Source organism: Ascaphus truei, chromosome 1 (genome assembly GCF_040206685.1).
Source record: "Ascaphus truei isolate aAscTru1 chromosome 1, aAscTru1.hap1, whole genome shotgun sequence".
NCBI lineage: Eukaryota > Metazoa > Chordata > Amphibia > Anura > Ascaphidae > Ascaphus > Ascaphus truei.
The window spans coordinates 501,698,332-501,722,780 of record NC_134483.1 but is presented as its reverse complement, the minus strand read 5'-3'; the positions used below and the strand labels follow the sequence as shown (position 1 = coordinate 501,722,780).

The 24,449-nt window shown below is 43.5% G+C and overlaps 1 protein-coding gene and 1 long non-coding RNA gene across 4 annotated transcripts in view; one reads left to right on the top strand and one right to left on the bottom strand.

Annotated features, from left to right (window-relative positions):
* Nucleotides 1–21,161, bottom strand: part of NSG1 (neuronal vesicle trafficking associated 1) — a 61,666-nt gene extending 40,505 nt beyond the window's left edge. The window contains exons 1-3 of one of the 2 annotated variants that reach the window (XM_075569476.1): nucleotides 21,142–21,161; nucleotides 20,151–20,301; nucleotides 17,330–17,446 (exon numbers count right to left, since the gene is read on the bottom strand). In XM_075569476.1, the coding sequence (XP_075425591.1) occupies nucleotides 17,330–17,446; nucleotides 20,151–20,279 (246 nt within the window). In that variant the 5' untranslated portion in view covers nucleotides 20,280–20,301; nucleotides 21,142–21,161. Of the gene's footprint in view, nucleotides 1–17,329; nucleotides 17,447–20,150; nucleotides 20,302–20,702; nucleotides 21,075–21,141 lie in introns of those variants that run through there. The other variant, XM_075569470.1, reaches the window with a different exon arrangement.
* LOC142465531 (uncharacterized) overlaps nucleotides 1–24,449 on the top strand; it is an 82,248-nt gene that overhangs the window by 2,432 nt on the left and 55,367 nt on the right. Inside the window, exons 2-3 of one of the 2 annotated variants that reach the window (XR_012787915.1) lie at nucleotides 17,255–17,467; nucleotides 22,631–22,999. This is a non-coding gene — a long non-coding RNA (uncharacterized LOC142465531). Of the gene's footprint in view, nucleotides 1–17,254; nucleotides 17,468–22,630; nucleotides 23,000–24,449 lie in introns of those variants that run through there. The other variant, XR_012787916.1, reaches the window with a different exon arrangement.

Sequence of the window (24,449 nt, the reverse complement as noted above, 5' to 3'; positions counted from 1 at the left end):
GCTATCACTCACAGCCTTCGTGCTACAAAAGTGCAGCTCTACACAGCTATACAGCAAACTGCTACAGCTTTCTGCAAAACAAGCAGCAGTTTAAACAGAACAGTAAAACAAAGACCTGTGTTAGGGAATCACACAGGAGCTACTACTCAAAGACTTTATGCTAAACAGAATAGTCTCTGCACCCCAGGACAAGCAGCAGCTTCACTCTGCCAGACAGGGCAGCAAGCTTTATACAGCAAACTGCACACAGCCTGCAACCTTACAGAGAAGCAAGCAGCTTACACTGCACGAGCAACCCTGCACACAAGGCAGCAGCTTTGCAAACAGACTGTACACACAAACCTAATTGCCTTTTTCTCTGTCTGAGTCCACCCGCTGCTCGGCCCCACAGTGAGGAGCCAACGGACACCTGTAAGTACAGCTACCCCAACGCTGCACGCTGCAGGACACCGCTCGGCACCATCTGAGACAGACGCCCTACGCTGATAAGGTAAAAGACCGCACGCCACACGCACTGGCAAAAGGCCTACACACACCAACAGCATGGCAGAACTCAGAGCCTCACCAGACATCACGCAGGAAAGCGATCTCTCAGATACAGAGACCGCTGCGCATCTGCAACAGGCGCAGGCAGGCGCAAGGCCCAAACGGACAGTCACACTGACACAAAAGGGCCGCGAAAAATATGAGAGCGACATTGAAGCGCACCGCGCTAAATTAGAGTTGGCCTGGGAAACAACCACACTGGGAATACGCAATGTCACTAGTATTGGCAACTATGCGCAGCAGCTCGAGCAGGCAATAACGCAATTAAGGACTGATCACTCGCGTTATCAAGAGCTATCAGAGGCATACGTTACTTACCTGACCAGGGCCAACACCAGCGAAAGCCTGCAAGAAAGAGACTTACAGAGCAACATTGACCTGGCACGACACAGCCGCGTACGTACCACTATCACGGAGGCTGAGAGTAGGAGAAAGGACCTTTTGCTGGAAACCGCATCGCAGCGCTCAAGCGCATCCAGACACTCATCAAGGTCAGCAAGATCAGTGCAATCTCACGCGTCTAGCGCAAGCGCGAGCGCTACCAAGGCGCGAGCCACCGCAGAGGCCGCACGTGCCAGGGCCGAATATGGTCGAAGAGAGGCAGCCGTAAGGGCAGAAAGAGCCAAATTAGACGCGGATCTAGAGGCACTCAATCAAGAGAAGGAAGCCGCTGCCGCCATAGCCCAAGCCGAAGTCCTGGAAGCAGCTGCGAGACAGGACGGCGGGGAGCTACCGTACAGACGGATAGCCTCAGAGGATCCAGCCCAACGCACTGAAGACTACGTAAGGAGCCTCTTCAGTGTAAACACCAGCGCACCATCTCAACACGGAGGGAGCGACACCACAGACAACGAAGACTCGCTAGGACCACGAGGAGAAGACGCTGCTCCGTCAATGGCACACGCTGCCTGGGATAGCCACAGCCGCAACAGTGATCCACACGCCAGAGCGCACACGGATGCACCACAACAGGCTCGTAATCCAGGTACACCCACGCGGGAGAAAACAGCCCCTCACACTGGCCAGCAGCCATCACGCGTCCACGCCAAGGAAGAGGCGACCGCACAGACCGTCCCAGCAACTACCTCAGAACGGGGCAAACGCGCCGACGTCTCAGGTCTGACAGACATAGCCAAGTACATGATCCGGCGCGACTTGGTGCACGCAGGACTCATCAGCTTCGACGATCGCCCTGAGAACTACCGGACGTGGAAGTTCACGTTCAAAGACGCAATCGACAGCTTGGACTTCTCAGCAAGGGAAGAGCTCAACCTGTTAGTCAAGTTCCTGGGGAACGTATCCAGGGAGCAAGCGCAGAGACTTCGGACGGCAAACGCACACCAACCCCAAGTAGGTCTGGACCTAGTGTGGGAAAGGCTAGAAGAGACCTATGGCAGCCCTGAAGCAGTCGAGGATTCACTCTTCAAAAGAATCGAGAGCTTCCCCAAGATCACGAGTAAAGACTACTCGAAGTTACGAGATCTTGGAGACCTGCTGCAAGAACTGGAGTTCGCAAGGAAAGACCATTCCTTAATAGGTCTCAACGCCCTAGATTCAGCTCGTGGAGTGAGACCCATCCTGGAGAAGCTACCCTTCAACCTCCAAGAAAGGTGGCTTTCACAAGGTTCCAAATACAAAAGGGAGAAGCAGGTTGTCTTCCCCCCATTCTCATTCTTCGTGAGCTTCATCTGCGAAGCGGCAAAGACAAGAAACGATCCCAGTTTCATCTTAGGTGCGCAAACCACATACAGTGCAAGCAGCCCGAAGAACGAGAGACCAGCGACGAGATATGGTAACCCCCAAACACCCATCTCGGCCCGCAGGACGGACGTGCCTCCCACGGCCCAAACTACTCCCGATCAGTCGGTCGCCGGAGACAAGGAACCAAGGGACCCAAACAGGGAATGTCCCATACACAAGAAGCCACACCCACTCAACAAGTGCTTTGGGTTCAGGATGAAGTCCCTAGAGGAACGCAAGAGGTTACTTGGAGAATTCGGAGTTTGCTTCAAGTGCTGCGGTTCCACGACCCATCTAGCCAGGGACTGTAAGGAAGAGATCAAATGCACAGTGTGCGAGAGTGACAAGCACGTGACAGCGTTACACCCAGAGGCGATGACACTCCAACAACTCAAGAACCCATCCTCCATAGCGGAGCATGGCGGGGAGAAAGAAGAAGGAGAGTCAACTTCCGTCACATCTCAGCGCACTGAGGTTTGCGGAAAAGAAGGTGACAAAATGTCCTGCTCCAAAATATGCCTTGTCGCAGTGCACCCCCAGGGACAACCTGAGAAGGCTATTCGGATGTACGCAATCCTCGACGACCAGAGCAACCGATCACTGGTCAGGTCAGAGTTCTTCGACATGTTTAACATACAAGATGGTGCCTTTCCTTACACTCTCAGAACGTGCGCAGGGCAAATGGAGACCACAGGGAGAAGAGTGAATGGCTACACCATATGCTCAATAGACGGCAAAGTGAACATGCCCCTTCCCACACTCATCGAGTGCAACCACATGGCCACAAACAGGGACGAGATACCCACACCAGACGTGGCACTCCATTACCCCCACCTCAAAGGAATAGCCAACCACATCCGGCCGGTGGAACAAGACGCCAAGATCCTGCTGCTGCTCGGTAGGGACATCATGAGGGTACATAAAGTCCGTAAACAGCACAACGGACCCCACAACGCGCCATACGCCCAAAGACTCGACCTAGGATGGGTGATAGTGGGCAACTCGTGCACTAACAGAGAGCACGGGCAAGACTACGTTGATGCCCGCAGAACGGAGGTGACAGAATGTGGACACACATCTCTCTCTGAACCATGTCTTGGCCATCTCCAAGTGACCGAAGGGCCAAGTGAAGAGGAAAGACAAGGTCATACCCCTGAGACCAACAAAGACATCCTCACGCCGATGGGATGCGACAATGGCTTAGGATGCTCAGCAGTCCAGACAGCCAAGGATGATGAGTCGACTCCACCGAAGGAAGAGAGTAACCTCCCAAAGGTGACCGATAAAGGGATGATCGTCCTAAAAACAACAAACAATCAGACAATACTCCCGCGAGCAAGGACACAATTAAGACGTACAGTTGTTCCTCTCCACAGAGTATCAAGCAACATAGCAACCAATTGCCACGGCTGGCATAGCCGCAAAAGATTGCGCCCCACAGGCGAAGCCACAGTGTCAAAAGGACTGTTCGTTCAAACACGTAAAAGGGGACAGTTGCAGAGACATTTCCCAAAAGGATTTACAAGGACAAAAGAGACTGTTCTTCGTCATGTCCAGGGAGAAAACAACCTCCCGATGGCAGTCAACAAAGAAACACAAAAGCGTTTCACCAAACTACGCGGAGATGTTCTCGTGCAAGAGAAATGTACCGATGAACTACGGTGCACAGCGTTCCAGACAACAAGGAACGATGACAAACAAACACCCTCGAGGGAAGATAGAGGATTCCCGAGGTTAACTGCCAAGGAGCTCTCTAAAGACGGACTAAGCAGTCGGGTGACTCCGCTACCATTCCGTTCACCAAGGAGGCGCTTCCCAAACAATGGAGAACATGCCATCTCTAGGTTCACCTCGCACCTCTGCGGCCCACAAAGGGAACCAGAGACCAAAAACAACTTTGTGGTCTTCATCCAAAAGATATTCTTTACCGGCCACGCAAAGCCAGCACCTCTAATGGAGGAAGGCAAAGAATGTCGGTACCTCCAATCACCTGGGGCCTACCACCCTCAGGAACCCGATCAAATCCGGGTAATGTTCAACCCCAGCGCTCAGCTTCAGGGAGTCTCCCTGAACGACGCCCCCTTTATTGGATTACATTCGACAACCAGTTTTCCAGGGACAGTAATCCGCTCCCACAAGGAGCCAAAAGCCCTCTCCTTCTGCCAAACGCCAGGTGATAGAGCAACAGGCTGCCACGGCTGGTATACCTACAAGGGGATACACTCTGTGGGTGAAACTACAGAGACAAAAGGACTGTTCTCTCACAAGACTAAAAGGAAACAGTGCCAGAGACTTTTATACAAAGACATTGTGGTGCAACCAGCAAACCTGGAGCTGTGCATCCACCCTGCGTCCTTTGCCAAAGAACCTTGGCCAAGGGACCTTGATACCAGTGATACCGGCCGGTGCCACATCGCTATGTGGACATGGACTCTTGCATTGTCTGAGAATGTGATGCTATCTTTGTTATGCATTGCACATATGTTCCACATATTCCAGTTATATAGTGGTATCTCCAGATACCAGACGGGGAGTGTCATGGAACAAGAATCACATTCCTGCCCGACCCCCCTTCTGCTTGTCAGCTCCTTAAGTTCAGCTGCAGGCATTGGCTCCACATACACACACTGTGCCTGTGTAACATGCAACAATGTTGCATTTTTTGCCTCTGAGCACATAATCAGTGAACTGCTACTGCAGCTTCTCCAGTCCTCCCAGTTAATGGACTTTCCCATGTTCTCCCCTGTCTTTTGCTGACAGTTAGTGCAGTCCCACTCAACCTTTAGTGTGACCCCTGCCCCTCACTTTCTTTTCCATCCTAGATTACAGTGAGTACAGACCTGTCTGCATCCACCCCTGGTAAGGCCTTTCTCTCTTACCATAGTCTAACCCCATAGAAGCATCCCACATAGAGAAGCACTCTCTACCTACATTACACCCACAAGTTCCTGTGTTTTCTAATCCAGCAATAAAGTTAAGAAAGACATTAAGGACTTGTCATGCTTTGGAAGAGGGAGGACATGAGTTGAGCTTACTGGAATTATTCATACATTATTCGTGACCCTGGTTCCAGGAAATTAAATGATCTGTTGCTAGCAGCCACAGAATCCAAGTCAAAGACATTATTTGACAGCCATAAGGGCTGGTCATGCTCTAACCATTATCTGTGCAGGCTTCAGAACAGAAGAAAAGATGTAATACTTTCATCTCATAGCAAAAGAATGACAAGCACATTTTTTGTTTGCAAGTGATTGGAATTTTCAACTAAAAAATATTGCATTTGTAAAGTAATTCTTCAGGATAATGGGTAGGGGTGTGCGAGTGTGTAAAAGTAGTTTGCAACAACTTTATTTCATATAGCTCTTTTCTCCCAATGGGACTCAAAGCGCGTCCCAATTACAGTGACTCAAAGCGCGTCCCAATTACAGTGACTCAAAGCGCGTCCCAATTACAGTGTAGTGCGCGGCACATAGGAGTTTTACAGACACAGTCCCTGCCCAGATGAGTTTACAATATGTTGGGGGGTTTTGTGTGCCTGAGGCATTTTGCAGACACGGTCCCTGCCCCGTAGAGCTTACAATCTATGTTTTTGGTGCCTGAGGCACAAGTGACTTGCCCAAGGTCACAAGGAGCTGACACAGGGATTTGAATCAGGTTCCCCTGCTTCAAACTCTGATCTTTGTTCTCAGTCAGTGTCTTTACTCACTGAGCCGCTCCGTCTCCCAAATAATTTAAAGCTTTTGAATATTGTTTGCATGTTCAAATCAGCTTAATTGTGAATTCAAATTAGCTTTTTTCCCCCCCAGGTATCTCTCCACTTTTCTCTCTCTTCCACTCTCTCTCTCCCTGTCTGGAGTATTTAGCAAGCGTGTCTCAGCTTCTACCTCTCACTGCTGTGCAGTCTGCTCTCTTTTTCTGGTTCTGTTTACATCGGCCTGTCTATTTCATGCCTGTGGGCACTCAGTCTGTACCGTAGTGGCACAGAGTCTGTCTATGCTTTAGATAAGTGGTTTTCAACCGGGGTTTCGCGGCCACCAGGGGGGGAGAGCTGGGACAACTCTCCCAGCTGTCCCAGGCATGGCGGCACCACCACATTAGTGACCGGCGGCTTCCGAGCTAAGCAGAGGCTATTCTTCCTCTGTCTGCCTGCTCCGGTCGCCGGATGACAAGAAGGAGAGAGAGGATTGGGCAGGCGGGCCCACTCTCAAAGGGGGGGGGGGGGGGTGGGACACAAATATTTTAACTTGTCTCCTGCAAATGCCCCTTGTTGCAACACTACAAGGATGTGTGTGTGTGGGAGTGCATGTGTGCATGTGGGAATGAGTGTGTGTGTGTGTGGGAGTGAGTGTGTGCGTACGGGAGTGCGAGAGCATGCGTGGGGGAGAGAGCGTACGTGGGAGAGAGAGCGTATGTGGGGGGGAGAGTGTGTGGGAGGTAGTAACATAAGTGAACAGAGTAGAAAAGCAGCTCAAAAAAACCCTTAATAGACTGTTCTGTAGTCTATTTTTGCTTGTAGATATCCAAAATTAGGGGAGTGCTGGATGTTCACAACGGAGCCATGTAAAAGATAAAAAAACACAACATAGTGCAACCAATTTATAGATTGATATAGTGTGAGGAGCTTGTAGGTGAATTCAACTCACACGTTATCCGATTAAGTGAAGCATATCAGAGACACTGTCTCTCTCTGATTAGAGCTGATGTAAATTGCAACCTTCAGTGTGGGTCCCCCCGAGCGACACAGACTCTCCCCAGGACGTAATCATACAAAAGAGAAAGGCTCTTATGGTGTAGTATATTCCAAAACGATATTCATGGACATTATCATACAAATGCACACACATTTATCACTTAAAATCAGTGTATTGTACGAAATCCCGGTCTCTCTCAGCGTTCTCTTTGCCAGTGTGTGTATACGGGTCTCCTGCGCATGTCACAAATGACTCTGACGAAGGTAAGGGGGCGGAAGCATCCACACGGTGTATCTCCGGCTGCCAGGACCTCACGCACTGGAAAATGGATTCAACGCGTTTCGTCTTGGTCGACTTCTTCAGGAATCAATTCATATTGTTCCTTCAGTCCGCTAGGTTATTGTGTTTGATGTATTCCTGTGTACATGGAGAGTTCCAGACGCAGACTTTTAAACGTGCTGGTATGACATTTTGTAGGAGTCCTGTTTGTCACAGGCCCCACACCTCACTGCCATAAAGGATGGACGTGATGATGCAGTTCATGATTGTCATCAAGACTCTTATTGGTGGTTTGAGGGGGCGCTGTTGTTCTTGCATATAATACTCTGACAAGCTTTGCTTTCAGTGCACTTATGGCCAGGTTGAATCTCTGTAATGCCTTCATTGTTAGAAGGAGGTAGGTAGAGCTTACGGTCTGTTCCAATGTAGTCCTTCAGTGTGATTTAAGATTTCTGTGGATGTTTTTTTTTTTTTTTTAGATTTTTCTTTGAAAACCCTTATTTTGTTTTTGCCCAGGCTCAGAGTGCCCGGCTTTAGCTGTATTTTTCTAATATTACCTATCGTCTATTATGTCCCCCTCTCGGGCACCACTATTAGACTGTAAGCTCCATAGGGCAACAACTTATTTGCCCCTATTCTGTAAAGGACAAAAAGAACCAATATTTGTGTATATTGAACTTTCAGTGGTTCCTCTCTAACTCAATCAGCAACACTTAAAGCCTGTGGTTTATTTCCATCCAATGAGGAAAGCTGATCATCTTGACAATCACACTGTTCTTTTCATGCACATCTGTAAAGTCTGTCTTTGAAATCACTATTTTGCCATTAATACATAAGAGTAAAATTAAAGGACACTCAAACACCAGGTTTCTGACTCCCATCCCAGTTCTTTCTAGGCATTACAAATAAAGTGTAGATGCCCCTTTGGGCGAACTATTGAGTTAAGGGGTTAATGGCCCTAAACGAGTTAACTGTCCGGGCTCACGCAGGGTAACGCCCCTCTCCCCTCACCTGGTGTAGTGTGACTTGGCAGGAAAGCAGCCCCTCCCACTGTATGCGTGGTGGACAGTGACGTCATTATCGGGGTATATATAGCCAGTCCGAAGGTTCAAGTATTAGGATCCCGGGAGTGACAGTTGGAGTCTCACTGTTAATAATGTAAATATGTTTTACGTGTATAGATATGTACTAACATTGATCTGTCCCAGTTTGTTTTATAGAAAAATTCGAAAAGAAAAAAGCGGTGCACAACAAAAAAGTACCAAACGCAGCTAGTAGAAAAAGGCTAGTTTTAATGAAAAAACGGACAACCTTTACATAACCAAGCGCACTCTGGCGCGTTTCATCCCGTTTGGCTCTTTGACAAAGTCCCGAACGAGATGAAACGCGTCAGAGTGCGCTTGGTTATGTAAAGTTTATCCGTTTTTTCATTAAAACTAGCCTTTTTCTTCTAGCTGCGTTTGGTACTATTTTGCTGTGCACCGCTTTTTGCTTTCGGATTTTTTCTATGACCAACTCAGCTGGCAGCCGCCTCCTCGCAGACAGAGCACGGCCTCCTGCGCTTCTTACCAGTGGATTCACCTCAGGACCAGACGAGCACACTGGTCTCAGAGTGACAGCAGGTACTGTGGGGGCAGTGGGCTTACTTTTGGAGTGAGCCGGGTTGCTCCTTATTGGGGCGGTTGGCGGCTCCGGGAAAATACCCCAGTTATTACCCCTCCCCCTAGCCTGCACAATAGTCCGCTTTGTTTACAGACCGAGTATTTATGATGTGCCATCTTTTGTCTCATTGGTCATATACCTTTATTATTAATAAGGATTGTATAGTCTATTGTGCAAGCAGCCCTTGAGCACTGGCTGTGGGAGTACTATCCTATTCTTTTCCAGTTTGTTTTATAGTTAGGGAAAGTGCCCTACCAGGTAGCATCCGTGCCAATAGCCATGATGAACCCATTTGTTCAGATACGAGGAAACCTAGAGATAGGAACTTTAGGGCATCGTCGGATAGGACCCATCGGAAGGTCCATAGCCAAATCAGGCCCAGTCTGCCCACAGGTGGCAGTCAGTGTACAGTACCATGATATTGATCTCGAAGAAATAGAATGTTGGCCAATGCCCACACAGAGCTCACTAGTAACAGGATGCTGTACAGAAGAGGGACAATGAGGGTACCTAGGGAAGAAGCAAATAGTACAAACACTGTAAATATATCAGAACTGTGATTAGATTGAAGTGTGTCTAAGTGTGAAGAGCATTATCAACGGCTGCTACTAAAGCTCTTGTTTGTACTATAAAAGTTCCTGGCGTGCATTATTATTATTCCATCAGCATATCTACGCCCAGCCTGCACAGATCCAGCACCCTGACAAGGTATGAGAGACTGAGCAAAGCCTTGTACATAGTCAACTAATGTAAACTCCTTAAGAGCCGGGCAAGGAGGGTTAAAAAAGTAACAATATGAATGCTATAGGATGGAATCTGCAGGGTACGAACCCTTCCCAGACCTACTACCAAGAGCACAGGTAATTTTCCACTATAGGGATGAATGAAGATGGTATTTTTTGAAGGTCTCTGGTATAATGTAGATGACCTCTAACAGTGGAAACTACTTGGACACGTTTCCAATCTGCCTTTTACTGTAAACTCCCTCTTTTGTCTCTTCCTATTTCGATCATCAATTAATTCAACACTATGTCACCAAAATCATTTGCCTCTTTATATCGCTCTCATTCCTAATCAGAGAGGAGAAGGGGTTAAGATTGCCGGGGGGGGGGGAGGAGAGTAGATAAGAGTGCTAGGAAAGGGGTTGTGACCTTCCATGCTGCACACTCATGCAGTCTCACATGGAGCTGCCAGATGCTCCTCCCTCACCGCCATGAGAAGCACGGCCCACCAGAAGAGAGGAGTGAGAGGGCTTTCAAAGCTGCTCCTCTCATCTCCACAAGCCGGCACCAAGTAATACTGCGGTAATAAGTCAGCTCACACGTCCACTTAACGTCAGTTTTTATTACCGCAGTATTACTATGCTACAGGTAAATTGCACAACTAATATAGTATATACTAGTGCTAGAGTTCTTAAAAAAAAATTGCAGGAACTCTTTTTTTTTCCCCCACACCACCTCTTAACCCCCCTCCCCCCAGCAGCAGTAAGCCCACACAGGTAGATGATAATGGAAGTAGGGCCCGATTTCTGGTACCAGCTGCCTGGGTTGGCCCACCGCTGCAGGTAGGGTGGTCCACAAGCTCCGACCCCTTAGGATTGTCACGTATTTCAAACTTAAATGTTATTAGATCTTAATCGAAGTCCCAAATAATAGATAAAGATAACCTGAATAAATTACACAAAAACATGATACTATTTCAACATTTATCCACAGCAATGACTTCAACTAAGTGTTTCCTGTAACTGCTGGTCAGTGTCTTGCATCGGTTGAGGAACTTTGGCCCATTCCTTCTTACAGAACTGCTTCAACTCAGTAAAATTTCAAGGCTTCCTTGCATGGACAGCTCGCTTCAGGTCCTGCCATAATATTTTGATAGGGTTTAGGTTCGGACTTTGAACAGGCCATTCTAAAACGTGGAATTCCTTCTTCTGCAGATCTGCCTATATTTTTACGATAATGGTCTTGCTGCATGACCCACTTTTGCTTCAGCTCACGAGATGATGGCCTGACATTCGCCTCTATAAACTACTGATACAATGGTTGTGTCAATGATGGCAAGCCGTCCAGGCCCCGAGGCAGAGAAGCAGCCCCAAACCATCACACTCCTACCACCATGCATGGGATGAGGTGCTTCTGTTCGAACGCAGTGTTTGGTTTTCGCTAAACATAACATTTCTCATTGAGGCCAACTCATCTGTTAAGAGAAAATTGTTCCAGAAGTCTTGTGGATCATCAATGTGCTCTTTGGCGAACTTCAGACGGGCAGCAATGTTCTTTTTAGAGAGCAGTGGTTTCCACCTGGCAATCCTTCCATGAACACATTCTTGTACAGTCTTTTTCTGATAGTTGTCACAAACACTCAGATTAGCCAAGACGAGAGTGGCTTGCAGATCCTTTGATGTTACTCTGGGGTTCTTTGTGACTTCCTGGATGATTAAACAGTTGATTCTTGTAGAGATTTTGGTAGAACGACCGCTCCTGGGTACAGTGGCGGTCTTGAACTTGAACTTTCAACATTTGTCTGACAGTGGATTGGTGGAGTGCCAAATCCTTAAAAATGGTTTTGTAACTGTCACGATCGAGAGGATTTGGCCCGGGATTGAAGGGGTTACACCCCCCATTTGGCCGCCCTCTACTCTCATCAGGGAAGCAAGGGGTAAACTGGACTGAGGTCCAGTAATGTGTTTTGCCTTGCTTCAATATCCAAATGTTTATGCCCCTGTGTAAATGTATTGTGTTATCCTGGTGTTTGCACCCACACATACACTAGGGTTGATGCGGGAGGGAAAGGGTTAATGTTAAAACAGTGATTCTAGCCCTTTGTTTAAGTTACCCTCAAAGATGCCTGCCTACTATGGAATGCAAATGGTCAGGAGAGTGACCAAATGTTTAGGAAGCAGTCCCCTGATCAAAGGCTCAGCCACTCTACCTGTTTGCATGAAGCTGGAGTGGGTTGTGAGTGTTATAACTCACACTTACAAACCATAGTATCCTGCCAGACACTCCATTTGGTAGACTGGCCAAACGCCTCTGATTTAGGAGTGGGGTTACAGAATGAGTGACCTTATTAAATATAAGAATATTATGAGATGTCCCCGGCTGAACGTGCTAAAAGCTACATATGTGTATTCGTGGGACTGATCCGCAAATAATGATTACAGACACCTGAGGTTTAACAGATACTAAGAGCCAGATATTAATATCTCTCTTAATTTTAGTATTACACAGTAATATTTAGTCTCATTGGGAGCGTCATGCGTGCCGGAATATATTAATATGTCTCGCGTGCCAGTGAGTACTACTGAACTGAAGTTATGAAGTTATTTACAGTATATATGGGATTTTGGATCTGTTCTGAATGCAGACCCCCCTCTGCTATGGTAATAGGCAGGACGAGCATCCTGCAAGAATTAACATAGCCCGGTGATCAAAAAGGTAACTGCCCTAATTGTTTATACTGGGGGCAAGAACAAAGGGGCTGAGTGTTTTTAAGTGTGATACTTCACACTTACAATGGAAGCTAAAATCTGCTTCAAAGAGATTTTTTCTAGCCAACTCGGCATCTAGGGTTAAGAGATGAGTTTGACATGGTATTTAAGTCAGTCACCCCTTACTCAAATGTCTTCATGGGTTCCTTCATGTGCTTCATGATCTGCATGTATTGCTGTGATGTCAACATCTGAAACTGAATTATGGAAGAAATGGCCCATCCTGTATCCTGATGGCTTTCTTGTCCTAACCTTTAAGTAAGTGTCCATATTTTGCCTGTTATTTGTATATCTTGTGTGTTCACCTTTATCAAGGAATAAATTATATTTTATCATATCTAAGTCTCGTCCAGTTCAACCCAGTTATATATTTGGTGTTGTATTATTAATAGCCTGTCTCAAAGCTACCGTCACAGGCACCCTTTCCCGATTGATCAGCATCAATAAACTGCTTTTCTAAGGTCCACACACCTGCATGGTGAAGATCAAACTCACAAAGTTTCTGATCTTTATATAGGGTGGGGCCTCCCAAAATCACCCCTCAAATCTATCTAATTATTTAAACACCTGATTCAAATGATCCCCTTTAACTTAGCTGATAAAACCAAGGTTTAATTTTGCACATATCCCGACTCTTAATTACTCATTGTTTGTCTAATTCATACATCATTTTGTTTCAGAAGACATGGAATTGGTTAATATACACACTATTTGATATTTAAAAAAAACAAAAAAAAAGACTGGTTTTGATTCAAGAAGGTTATTATGGAAAAACTATGGAATTTCTGTACTTATCATTGGGGCTCACAAACTTTTCTCACCACTGCATTCACACTTATACTGCAATCATTGCTTTTTGGTATACAGGATAAGTAGACAGAGGATCCAGTGTCAGATATTTTTTTAAAGGGTTTCATGGTTATAGAAATGGTTGAAATCCTTCACAACTTAGATTGTAAGCTCTCCGGGGCAGGGGTTTCCTTTCCTATTGTCCAACTCATGGGTCCGGAAACTGGGGGGCGCAGGATTTTTTTGGGGGGGATACAGCGGATGCAGAGACCCCACGCTCTTCCCCAATGCATTTAAGTTAAATGCCGGGGGACCGTGCGAGGCCTCTTCAACCTCAACTTACCGGGACTCAGTAGGCTTCTGGACGCGTCGCCATGGCAATGCAGCTTCATGTGACGCGTGCGTCACCATGGTAACGCGTGTCAAATGACGCTGTGACGTCAAATGACCCACGGTCTCATTTGACGTCGGGTCACAGGAAGGGGGGGGGCACGAGCGCTGGGGCTGGCACACAAAGGGGGGGGCGCAGCACAGAACCTTTGCGCGCCCCTGGTTTACCTTATTCCCTGTACTAATGTTTGTCTCTTTTGTAAAGTGCCGAGTACATTGTGGGCACTATATAAATACAGACATGCTACATACTACTTGCCAATATGTATAAATATTCACGCTAGTGCTCATAGAATTCGTATAAAGCCGATGTGACGATATAGGACGTGTGTGCGCAACCAGCAGCAATTATAAAAGGTTTACAAGAATGCCCAGAAAGTTATTTTCCATCCTCATATCATCAGCCGTCAAAAGCTGAATACATCTTATAATAACAGCAAATATTTATCTTTATTACAAAAACATCTTTCAGGTCTCCTGGAATAAACAGCAGCAGCAAACATGATGATTCACAATTAATAAGGACCCAGGAGGTAGCTCCAGACGACACCCCTTTTAATTACCATATTTATGAAGTGGTATCAATTATTCATAGTCCCCTCACAACTGGGAGTGGCGGCTATGACAATGGATACAGCTGGCGATGCCAGCAGACTCAGTAGAAATGCTCGTTACCTGAATAATTCTATTTTGTCATTCTTACAATTGCAGTCTCTATAGTTGTGCATGGAAATGTTTCCAAACTGACTCCATTTGGGCAGTTAGAACATTAAGGACTTCTAAAATGGAGCAGTGAACTAGGGAGATACGCATCTTGCCAATCACAAAAGATAAAAAAAAAAATATGTTACCAAAAAAAAAACCCCAGTGCTGTGATGCAGTGGTTACCTAGCAGCACATCTTAGCAACACAGTAGGCTCAGTGAAATCCCAGTGACAAGAAAGAAAAGATTCTAAGGAAATATCAGTGCCAATATATGATTATACCCAGACTAGGACCAAATTATACTTTTTCCTCTACTGATGCATTCAGACTACAAAGAAAAAATGACAACACCAGGCCAGTCACGACATCTAGAAATGTTACAAATTCAGCTCAGCATCTTTGTTACAGGAAAAAAAAAAAACTGCATATGTAACCTCTATATTATATCTCATTTGAGAATCCTTATTAGAATAGGTTTATACAATCAATATGACACTTTCTGTAAACAACCCCTGTGTTAATTTGTTTATTTGGTATTTTCAGTATAAATCCATGGGGGCACTTAATTAAAATACTTATTTGTTAGAGAATAGAAAGGGACACTCATTTATCCATCTATATTCTTAAATATTTTATTTTTCATAAAAATCAGAAGGGACGCAATCAAACGAGTCCCATTCAGAATCTGTGTCTTGCAAGAAACCCACATCATTCCCATTGCCCAGATCACACTTCCAGAAGCATTGTGAATCAGCATTTAATCAACTCCCTTTGTTTGCTGCATAGAAGTGTGCAAAACTGTCCAGGATGCGATAACACACACACACATACATACATACATACAAAATGTGATGCCCATCTTTTCACCGAACCTCAACAAGCTAATAATAATTTCATAAAATGAGTAAGACATCAATGAATTCGCGCCAGCCAACCAAACATAGTGTATGTGCCCTATATACACAGTCTTCGGATAAAGGAAATCTTGCGATTTTAGAGCATTTTGCAAGCAAATCGAGCAATTTAACAATTTCTTGAACACAATATGGATAGAGCCATTGAGCAGAATGGTGTAAATCATAACACTCTACTTCCTTACCAAATTACTCACGATTATCATCTTACTTATTAGCAGAACCATTGTGAATATCTGCTCTGAAACCATTCCAGGTAGAGTAGAAAACAAATAAAGACGGTAACAAGCAATGCAGATTGCTTAGCTACGTGCATCTTCCCCCCTCACATGGAATCATAATTGGCTCAGATAGTTGTTATGGATACACTGAGCCCATCAACCCACTCACCTGCCAAACCTCTCTTTGTAATGTTGCATTCATCTATGAATCAGGAGGAAGATTGACTTTTATGCCGGTTTCACAGCACACACATTTTACCTTTCATTATTTTTATTTAACTTTGAGATGCCATCTCAAAATAGAATAGGTTTAAGCCTCCAAGGCCAATACCATACAGGTACATCAAATCCCATACTTCAATATGAATGCGTTCTCTTCCCCTGTGTTCTTCTCCAAGTTACCCTCTTCAGTCCCTTGTCTGCCAAAGGTAACAGCAACGCATGGCCAAATATGGCAACTTCCAAGGACCACAAACCAGGGAAATGTGGACGTTTGGAATCAGAAATGTTATTTTAATGGCAAACTGCTCACTTTTATCAGTGGAACTCCAATGAAGTCTCTGGGATGGTTAAAGCTAAAAATCAGCAAGACTAACTCTAAACCAGGGAGACTCACAGAAAATCAATGAGAGCTGACGTCTGTGCATTGCTTTCACTCTGAGGTGAAGGGACTGAGCAATTTAGTGCAAAATGTGCCAGTAGAATTATTGTGGTTACTGAATTCAACAGTATCCCGGAGAGAATATACTTGCATGGCAACCCACACACCCATCAAATGCCTCTTTGCAATGTTCAATTTTTCAGCAAAATGCAAGGAAGACTGACTAATGACTTATTCCAAAACGCTCACATTCTGTCTTTCATCTTTTTAAACTAAGGCCATGTTTTACAAAAACAATGATATATAGTTAATGAAAAGCAGCGCGACTGTTCTCCTTACCATGGCTTCTTGCGCATACGTGCCACTAAACCTACTAATGAAGAGCAATCTCCCATCCTACTCGTGCATAACTTCACATAAAATATATACTTTAATATACATTTGCTCTGTTTCACTGTGCATTCAGTTCTCTTCTCCCAATTACCTTCTAATACGCCTTCACTGCCATATGGAAAAGCAACATATTGAGAGCCTGATTAGTGAAGGTGCACTTAACTGCAAGATTTGCCAGTGCCTGCAAATTAAGCATGTAATTGTTGTGGTTGCTGAACTGGAAAATATACTCCAAGCTGCTCGCAGGTCTCTCCCTTCCATGTCTTCTCAGTGGCACCTAACATACAGTGCATTGCTTTGTCAGTCCTTCACCACAACAGTTCCTAGTCAGACATGGAACGCTCGGCCTAGGTAGCTGTTGTGGATACTTAGACCTGTATGTACGCTCACCTACCAAACCCCTCTTTGTAATGTTCCATTATTCCACACAAAACACAATGAAGATTTGCTTACTGTTTGTGTATATCTAGTTTATCTCACAGTAACCCAGATAAATATATCACATTATTGTTTGAACACTGTTGTATATTGACAAAAGAAGGGCATTAATTACATGTAATTCATTTAACTTTTGGTATGTTTATGGTTATACTTAACAGGCAAACTATAAGCTAAATTAGAAAACAAAAATGAAACATTTTAACATGTGTGTGAGACCAATATTACATGATACCCTTGGTGCAGTTACATTCCTGTACATTACATACTATATTTAAATGTAACTATAAAATGAAAAAAGCATTTAATTTAGTTTTATTTTAACCCATTTGCTGGTGTAGCAGTTGTGACCAACACCTCCATTACTATAGGTTCTGAAATACGTTTCCTTGCAGGCCTCGTCCCCATGAAACTGGTCCAACATCAACTACAATGCGCATGGCCAATACATTGTGAGATGTACTTCTTACCTTGAACCTTTCAGACACGCCTTCGCTGATACTGATGGTAAATTCGGCTATCTTGGGAGTACGGAATTTTCCTTTCTTATGATCACGTTCATACTCGGTCTTCGTTTTGACCACAACCTTAACAGAAGTAGATACAAAGTAAGTTTACTCATTCCAGCTTTTGGGCAAAACATGTATTTAAAAAAAAGGGGGGAGGGGGAAACATACTGTAAATAGTACCCAGAAAATTGTAATTTTTCATTTCTTAAGGCCTTATGCAAAAATACAACTGTATATATGGTGTGGGACAAACAGAAAGTGGTTAGTGAACTGGGGCATTGGGAGTATGACTACGAAATACACTGCAATGGTTACTACAAGGTTCCCCTATTCTGAATAGCAGAGAAATACAAAATGCAACTCCCTCAGCATAAAAACACACAGAACTGTGATGGATTAATAGCAAACCTTTTTAGAGGTGGTATATAAAACTCACAATATGATATTGTATTTCGGCTTATATTAGATGGTAAGCTCTGCGGAGCAGGGACTCCTTTTCCTAAATATTACTTTCATGTCTGAAGCACTTCTTTCCATTATGTGTTATTTGTATTGTTATTTAAATGATTGTCACGTGTATTACTGCTGTGAAGCGCTATGCACATTAATGGCTCTATATAAATAAAGACATACATACATGAGAAAGAAACACTTCTTTAAGGACACAATGAGAGCACTTCACGTACTGTTGACATATTTTTACCCATGTCATCATCTTCTTCCAAAATGGAAGGATAAGCCATAAACATATCTTTAGAAACAACATCAGCACCAAGACATTGTTCCTGAAGCACAAGTAGCCCGATTCATGACAATCATATAAATCGTAAATCTATCAAATGATTGCTGAGAATTAATCTTTCTATCCAATTTATTCTTAACCCAGAATCCTACTTTACATGGAAACCCTTGGGACCGCCAGCATTTTGTATTGACACAAATGCGCGTCACGTAGATCTGAATTACCAGCTAGAGCTGCAAATTCTGCCTCTCGGTGCAGCAGGGAAATCAGTTGTCCATCTATCACCTTTTAATTTGTAAATAAAAAATACCACACAGGGAAGCAAAAATTATCATGTAATCGATTTTCAGTGTGGCATAGGGGTGACATGAATCCATAATCCCTTCAATAGCAGAACTTCCGAACCATATTCTGCATTGTTGCGATGAGGTTAAATTGCCACTTTAATATTTCCGACTGACGTATTCTAGAAGTAGGAAATCAGGTGACAAGAAATGTATCCCACACACAATACTCTGCCCTGTCTGATCTGCTGATTCCCTATCTTCTGTATTGCTACAAATTATGTAGGCAAAGAAAGGCATTGGTCATTTGCAATTCCTTGTCACGTTTAATCTCATTTATTGTAAATGCTTTTTTTACTGCAAGGTCACGTGTAGATTTTGAACTACGTTATTTTAACACAAGCTGTATCCAGATTTATGTTTTCAGATATGGTACGACTATATAATATACACAGCATACAATTATATGTCTGATCGTGCATGCACAAGGTATAGCGATAGGTTAACATGTATTTTCATGTTAAATCCATTTTACACACGTGTTTGCATGTCTGGATATTTAAAGTCACAAAGAAGCACAAGTTTCAACAGCATAAAAAACCTCATTGCCATTGTTGTCAATCTCCAAAAATCCAAATGAATATTTAAATGGAAGTGTTCTGATTACAAAGAATAAGACTCTATTGAACCTTATGACATCACTGATGTATCCTGGTCAGGACTGCATTGCAACTGCAATATTCTGCATGTATATTATTACTGCTGTTACAAAAGATTTATCTGTGTGTAATATGGACTGAGGGCTGTATGAGTTTACCAGGTGGAAAGTGCAAATAGCTTTGGAGGCAAATTCAACCAGGGATCATGACTCGTATGTCTTAAATCATTGTGTGTGTGTGTGTGTGTGTGTGTGTGTGTGTGTGTGTGTGTGTGTGTGTGTGTGTGTGTGTGTGTGTGTGTGTGTGTGTGTGTGTGTGTGTGTGTGTGTGTGTGTGTGTGTGTGTGTGGTGAGTGACTGGGGTCTGAATCCCAGTGTCAGCTCTCAAAATTAGATCGCGCGCTCTTCAGACAGGGATCTGCTGGCCTTTTAAAATTCAATGTACACTGCTGCATACATTGTCACAGCGTCATATTTAAACAATATTATCATCATTAATATTATACAAACTGCCAAGTAGCATCTGAGATGGAATTTTGGAAAGCATGAAAATAATATATTTTTTGTATCTGAAAGCTGGTAACCAGGGCTAGAAATGGGGGCACCATTAAAACACAGAAATGACGTGTGAATTGAGACTTAGCCCATTTTCTGGTGGACTGGCATTGAATTCTTTGTTAAGCTGCGGGCTGGTAGACATTTATTAAAAAAAACTAGTAGTTACAGTATTCAGAATAAAAGCAGACGGACAAAAAAAGCTGAGGTATTGTGGATTTAATCTCAAACAATTGTAGCGAGCTTCACAGTCCTAAGTAATATACTCATATACTTCAAAGGAATATCATTCACAATTGTTATAAATAATCAAAATGTCCTTTTCAGGGTCTACAACTTATCCAAGACTCACACAATTAAAAAGATGAATTGCTTTAAAGACTCTGGATAACTAAATGAATCCATTCTGGTCTACAAGTGCACATGCCCCTCATCTGGTCTCCAGACCCTGGCTGCTTTATAGATATGGGTTTGGTAAGTGGTGAGTCACATATGGACCATACACCAACCCCCCTCCCCCGTGCATCATCTTATATACAATACCTTGTCTGGGGGTGGGAACTGCAGCTGATTGACATCCAAGGGGGTCATCAGAGGGATGGTGTCGAATCCATCCTCGCAAATAGGAGGCTTTGTGCCCTTGTCGCTAAAATTATTGCCCAGTTTCACCATCCTTCCAGAATACAGAGTTCTCCTGCAAAGCAAATAGCACATCATTAACTGAAAACTCATGCACATCAGTATCCTTCAGCCGTGAGATACACCAATGACTTGCAGTAATGAGGGGCAAAAATACTCCAAACAATACATGTAAATCGTATCACAACAAAAAGATACACAGTATTCATTATATAAAGCTGCCACTTCTATCCCTCTGATCTGGTTCTTTTGTAGGATACACCCTGGTCAGTAAAATGATGCCTCAGGAAATACTTCAGCTTTAACTGTTGAATGATTCAAACATTTAAAAAAAATGTTTTAAGACAAATGGTCTTTTCCTGAAACAAAATATATCTTTCATATTGGTGATCAAAGTGTACAGATTATAGTGCAGCCACCAGCTGCAGCATAGGAAGAAATTGATGCTCCACTTACCAAAGGGAAGATCAGATCCTAATGACTGATCTGCTTCACAAACACCTTCTCCTTTCACTGAATTAGGGCGGGGAATAGCGAAGGCAACATAAAGCGCTTTCTTTGCCCTGTTTGTACAAGAGATGGGTAGCAGCCTCTGTCTTGCCTGGTGGAAAAGGTGTCTTTGTGTGAGTTCTGCACAGCAGCAGCAGATCTGCCTTGGCGCAGCCTCAGATCCCAAGAGTCCGTGGGCTGGAGCTGGAGAAAGGGTGCAGGGCTCTTGTTTGACACTTACGGATGGCTGTATTTGCATAGACCCAAGGGTTTGCAGTTTGGAGACTGCTGCTGCTGGTGTTGAATCCAACACAAAGGAGTCCCCTGAAGGCCAGAACTCACTCCTCCCCTCTTTCTGTCCCTCCCCTCTAACTGGTGCAAAGCCATCAACCCGCCCCCCACTTACCACAAGCACCTCTTTCAATGGACTGGTCCCCTAGATTGGATTAGGAGCAGTTTTTTGATCTCTGGGTATGCTTTTGTAGTTGGACTCATCAGCCCCTCTTGTTGAATTCTTTCAAAATAGGCAATTCAGTACTTGGGCACACAGCACATTGTGTAAATAATTAACAGGGTTGTGATGCCTGTACCATATTTATACAATCATATTTTATACATGTGTGACTTGAATCTGCTGACCAAATATAGCAATAGCTATGTTACAGTTCACCAAAGTTATGTATAAAACAGTCATCCTTTATTTTTTAAGCAATATTCATAAATGTGCTGCCCTATGCTATTTGGAATATTGAAATTATGTTGTCACCAGATGTTCATTATTTTAAATACTATATCACAGGCACACGTGTTAATAGTAGACCTTGCCTATTCACTGATATATAGGCACACAGAGACATTCTGGCAGATCTAACAATAACATGATTAAGTATTCCTATTACCCAAGATGCAAAACTCTTGCACGGTAAAATAGATAAGAAAAATAATCACCTTTCACTTTCTTGTGCATGAGACAAAGTTTATATAGCTGTGGGCTGTGGTTTAGCTGGTAATACATTAGAGTGTTATACAGGTGACTTGGTTATGAATTTCCTTCACACCCCAAAATTAAATCACATGCTGGGCCTCCCTTGTGTGTACAGGCAGTCCTCGGTTATCCAACGGAATCCGTTCTGGAAGTAGCGTTGGATAGTGAATCCGTTGTAAAGTGAGTCCCATGTTAATCAGTGGCGGTGAGCGTCGGATAACACATTCCGGCGTCGAAAAACAGCCCTCAGGGTTGCATTGTAAAGTGTTGGATATGCCATTCGTTATAAAGTGAAACGTTGGGTAGCGAGGACTACCTGTATCCTACTTTGTGCTCGGTGTATTGTCAAGGCCATTTAATGCACACATCTCATACAATCCCCTTTCTGTGATGTGAAAGCAGTCAGTGCTTATTATCTCACCACTAATTTCACAGGTCCATTGATATTTCAGGATGCAAAGTTTATCAATAAAATAATAAATGTTAAATATATCATCTTTTTTACAAGCTGCTGTTTTTGTGGGGAACTTAAAGGAAATCCGTTTTTCCACCTTTATTTTTTATAAAACAAGCAACCTCAATTTAACGATTAAGAAATGATTAAGAGTATTGCTGGAATCGTGTGTGGCAAAGGATACACACTTATCTGCCACCTTTTCTTTTTCACATATGTATTATTGATTGCAATTCTAATATTAAAAAAAAAATTGCTGACATTATTTTCCCCACAAAAAACGCCACATCATACAGATAATACAAACTCATAATAGCAGAATTACTGAATTATAATAACTGGAGATGGGTGATTTATTTATTTTTGCGGATTTGAATCGGCATTGGATCGACCAGTTCCTTTGTTCCACGGATTTCCCCGAATCAGTCTCAAAAAAGGGTGATTCATTTTTTCCAGATTTATTTTATCACTGAAAATCGACATGGCGGATTCCGCAATCCGGCAACGGATTGTTCCAGCTTCAATCCGTGCAGATTCATCAAAAACCGCAACAGGACAATCTGCACGGAATTTCAAGACTCGATTCTGCAATCCATTGGCGGATTGTTAGCCAGTCGGAATCTACGACTGAGCCACTGATTGAGCCACCTGTGCTGAAGCAGGGATATCCTGAAATCCTGACCTGTTGGTGGCCCTTGAGGACTGGAGTTGGCCATGCCTACAGTGACTGGCAGCGATCCAGCGCTGAAGCTGTTAAACCTGCATTCTGTTTCATCTCATCGCACCAGCAGTGTGTTGCATTGAAAATCTGTGTGAGCTGCTTGTGCATTCAAGTGGCATAGCGGAGACGTCAAATGATTTTGTATGCTCCCTCCCCCTCTCTATCATCCTTTCACCACCAAGGCATTTTGATGGAAGATAGAGGGGAACACACTGCAATCACAATTAAAGATAACAAAACTGCACCAAACGTATCAGCAGGCCGTATGCACTAAATCTATCATTTAAGGCTGAATAAGGAGGCTGAGGTTGCTAGCACTATCACAGGAAAACATATTCATTTATGGCTGCTTAAGATTGCTGCATGTTTTGCTTCACTTATCCTTTTAATGGAATTGTACAATTTAGTACTGCATCATTATATTAATTTTAAAGAAATAAGCAGCCATGCGCAATCATGAGGTTGTTAATATACCAAGGGGCTGATCATTTGTGGAAATGTTCTGCCATGAACCCATATTTGATGGCCTCTTCTGAGAATAGCTAAGTGACTTTTGGATTAATTGGACATTCAGAAAATTACTTTTATTGATCCACCATTTGGTTCGGTGTTTAGGAAGTCAACTGTAAAGAGTATTACATCCGGCGCATTTTTAGAATCGAGTGCAGGAAAATATACACACTGTATATTTATTATTATTATCATAATTTATTCTTAACGCACCAACATTTTCTGAAGCGCAGCACAATAGGGTCGGAGGAGCAAAGCAATAAAATATCAAACATTAGCATACACGAGTACTGTAGGTATATACACAACTGTGTATAAATAGATACAGACACACACAAAAGAGAAATGATACCGCTAAACATAAACTAATAGATCAATGAGGTACCATAGACCAGTAATGTAGGGCTAAACAGTAATGCCTCTGGTGGTGCTAATGGGTAACAATAGATATTATACTGAAAGGAGGGAACCCAGTTAAGCACTCAGGTAGAGCCCAACATACAAATATTATTTATTACATCATAGAAAGAGTAATAAAAAACAATACAAAAACAAACTTCCCCATCATATAATCTCCCACAAACTGTGACAAATAATGTAACTCCGTCAAATCAAAGTAAGGACGACCCTAGATCTAAAAAGAAAATATACAGTACATGTGGTGATAACAAATAACACAGCCGACTGGTCTCACACAAGAAAATCTCCTCGGCTGCCTCACTATCTTTGCATCCTCACATAAAGTACCCCTTGGTAGAATAAGTACTGACTCCTGACGAAGAAAAAACACAGAAATAATAACAAGGATCAGAACAGACCAGTATACCTCCAGCAGTAAGAGCTGCATCCTTGTAGAGCAGGAAATAAATCCATATTGCAGATCACTGCCAACTGTGCAGAGATGTAGATACGGGGATGAAGGAAGATAGAAACCGTTTGTTTTTATGGTATTTTTTATTATTCTTTCTATGATGTAATACATTATATATATATATATGTAAGGATGTGTTAGGACTGTGTACATATATATGTGGGTTCCGCGCG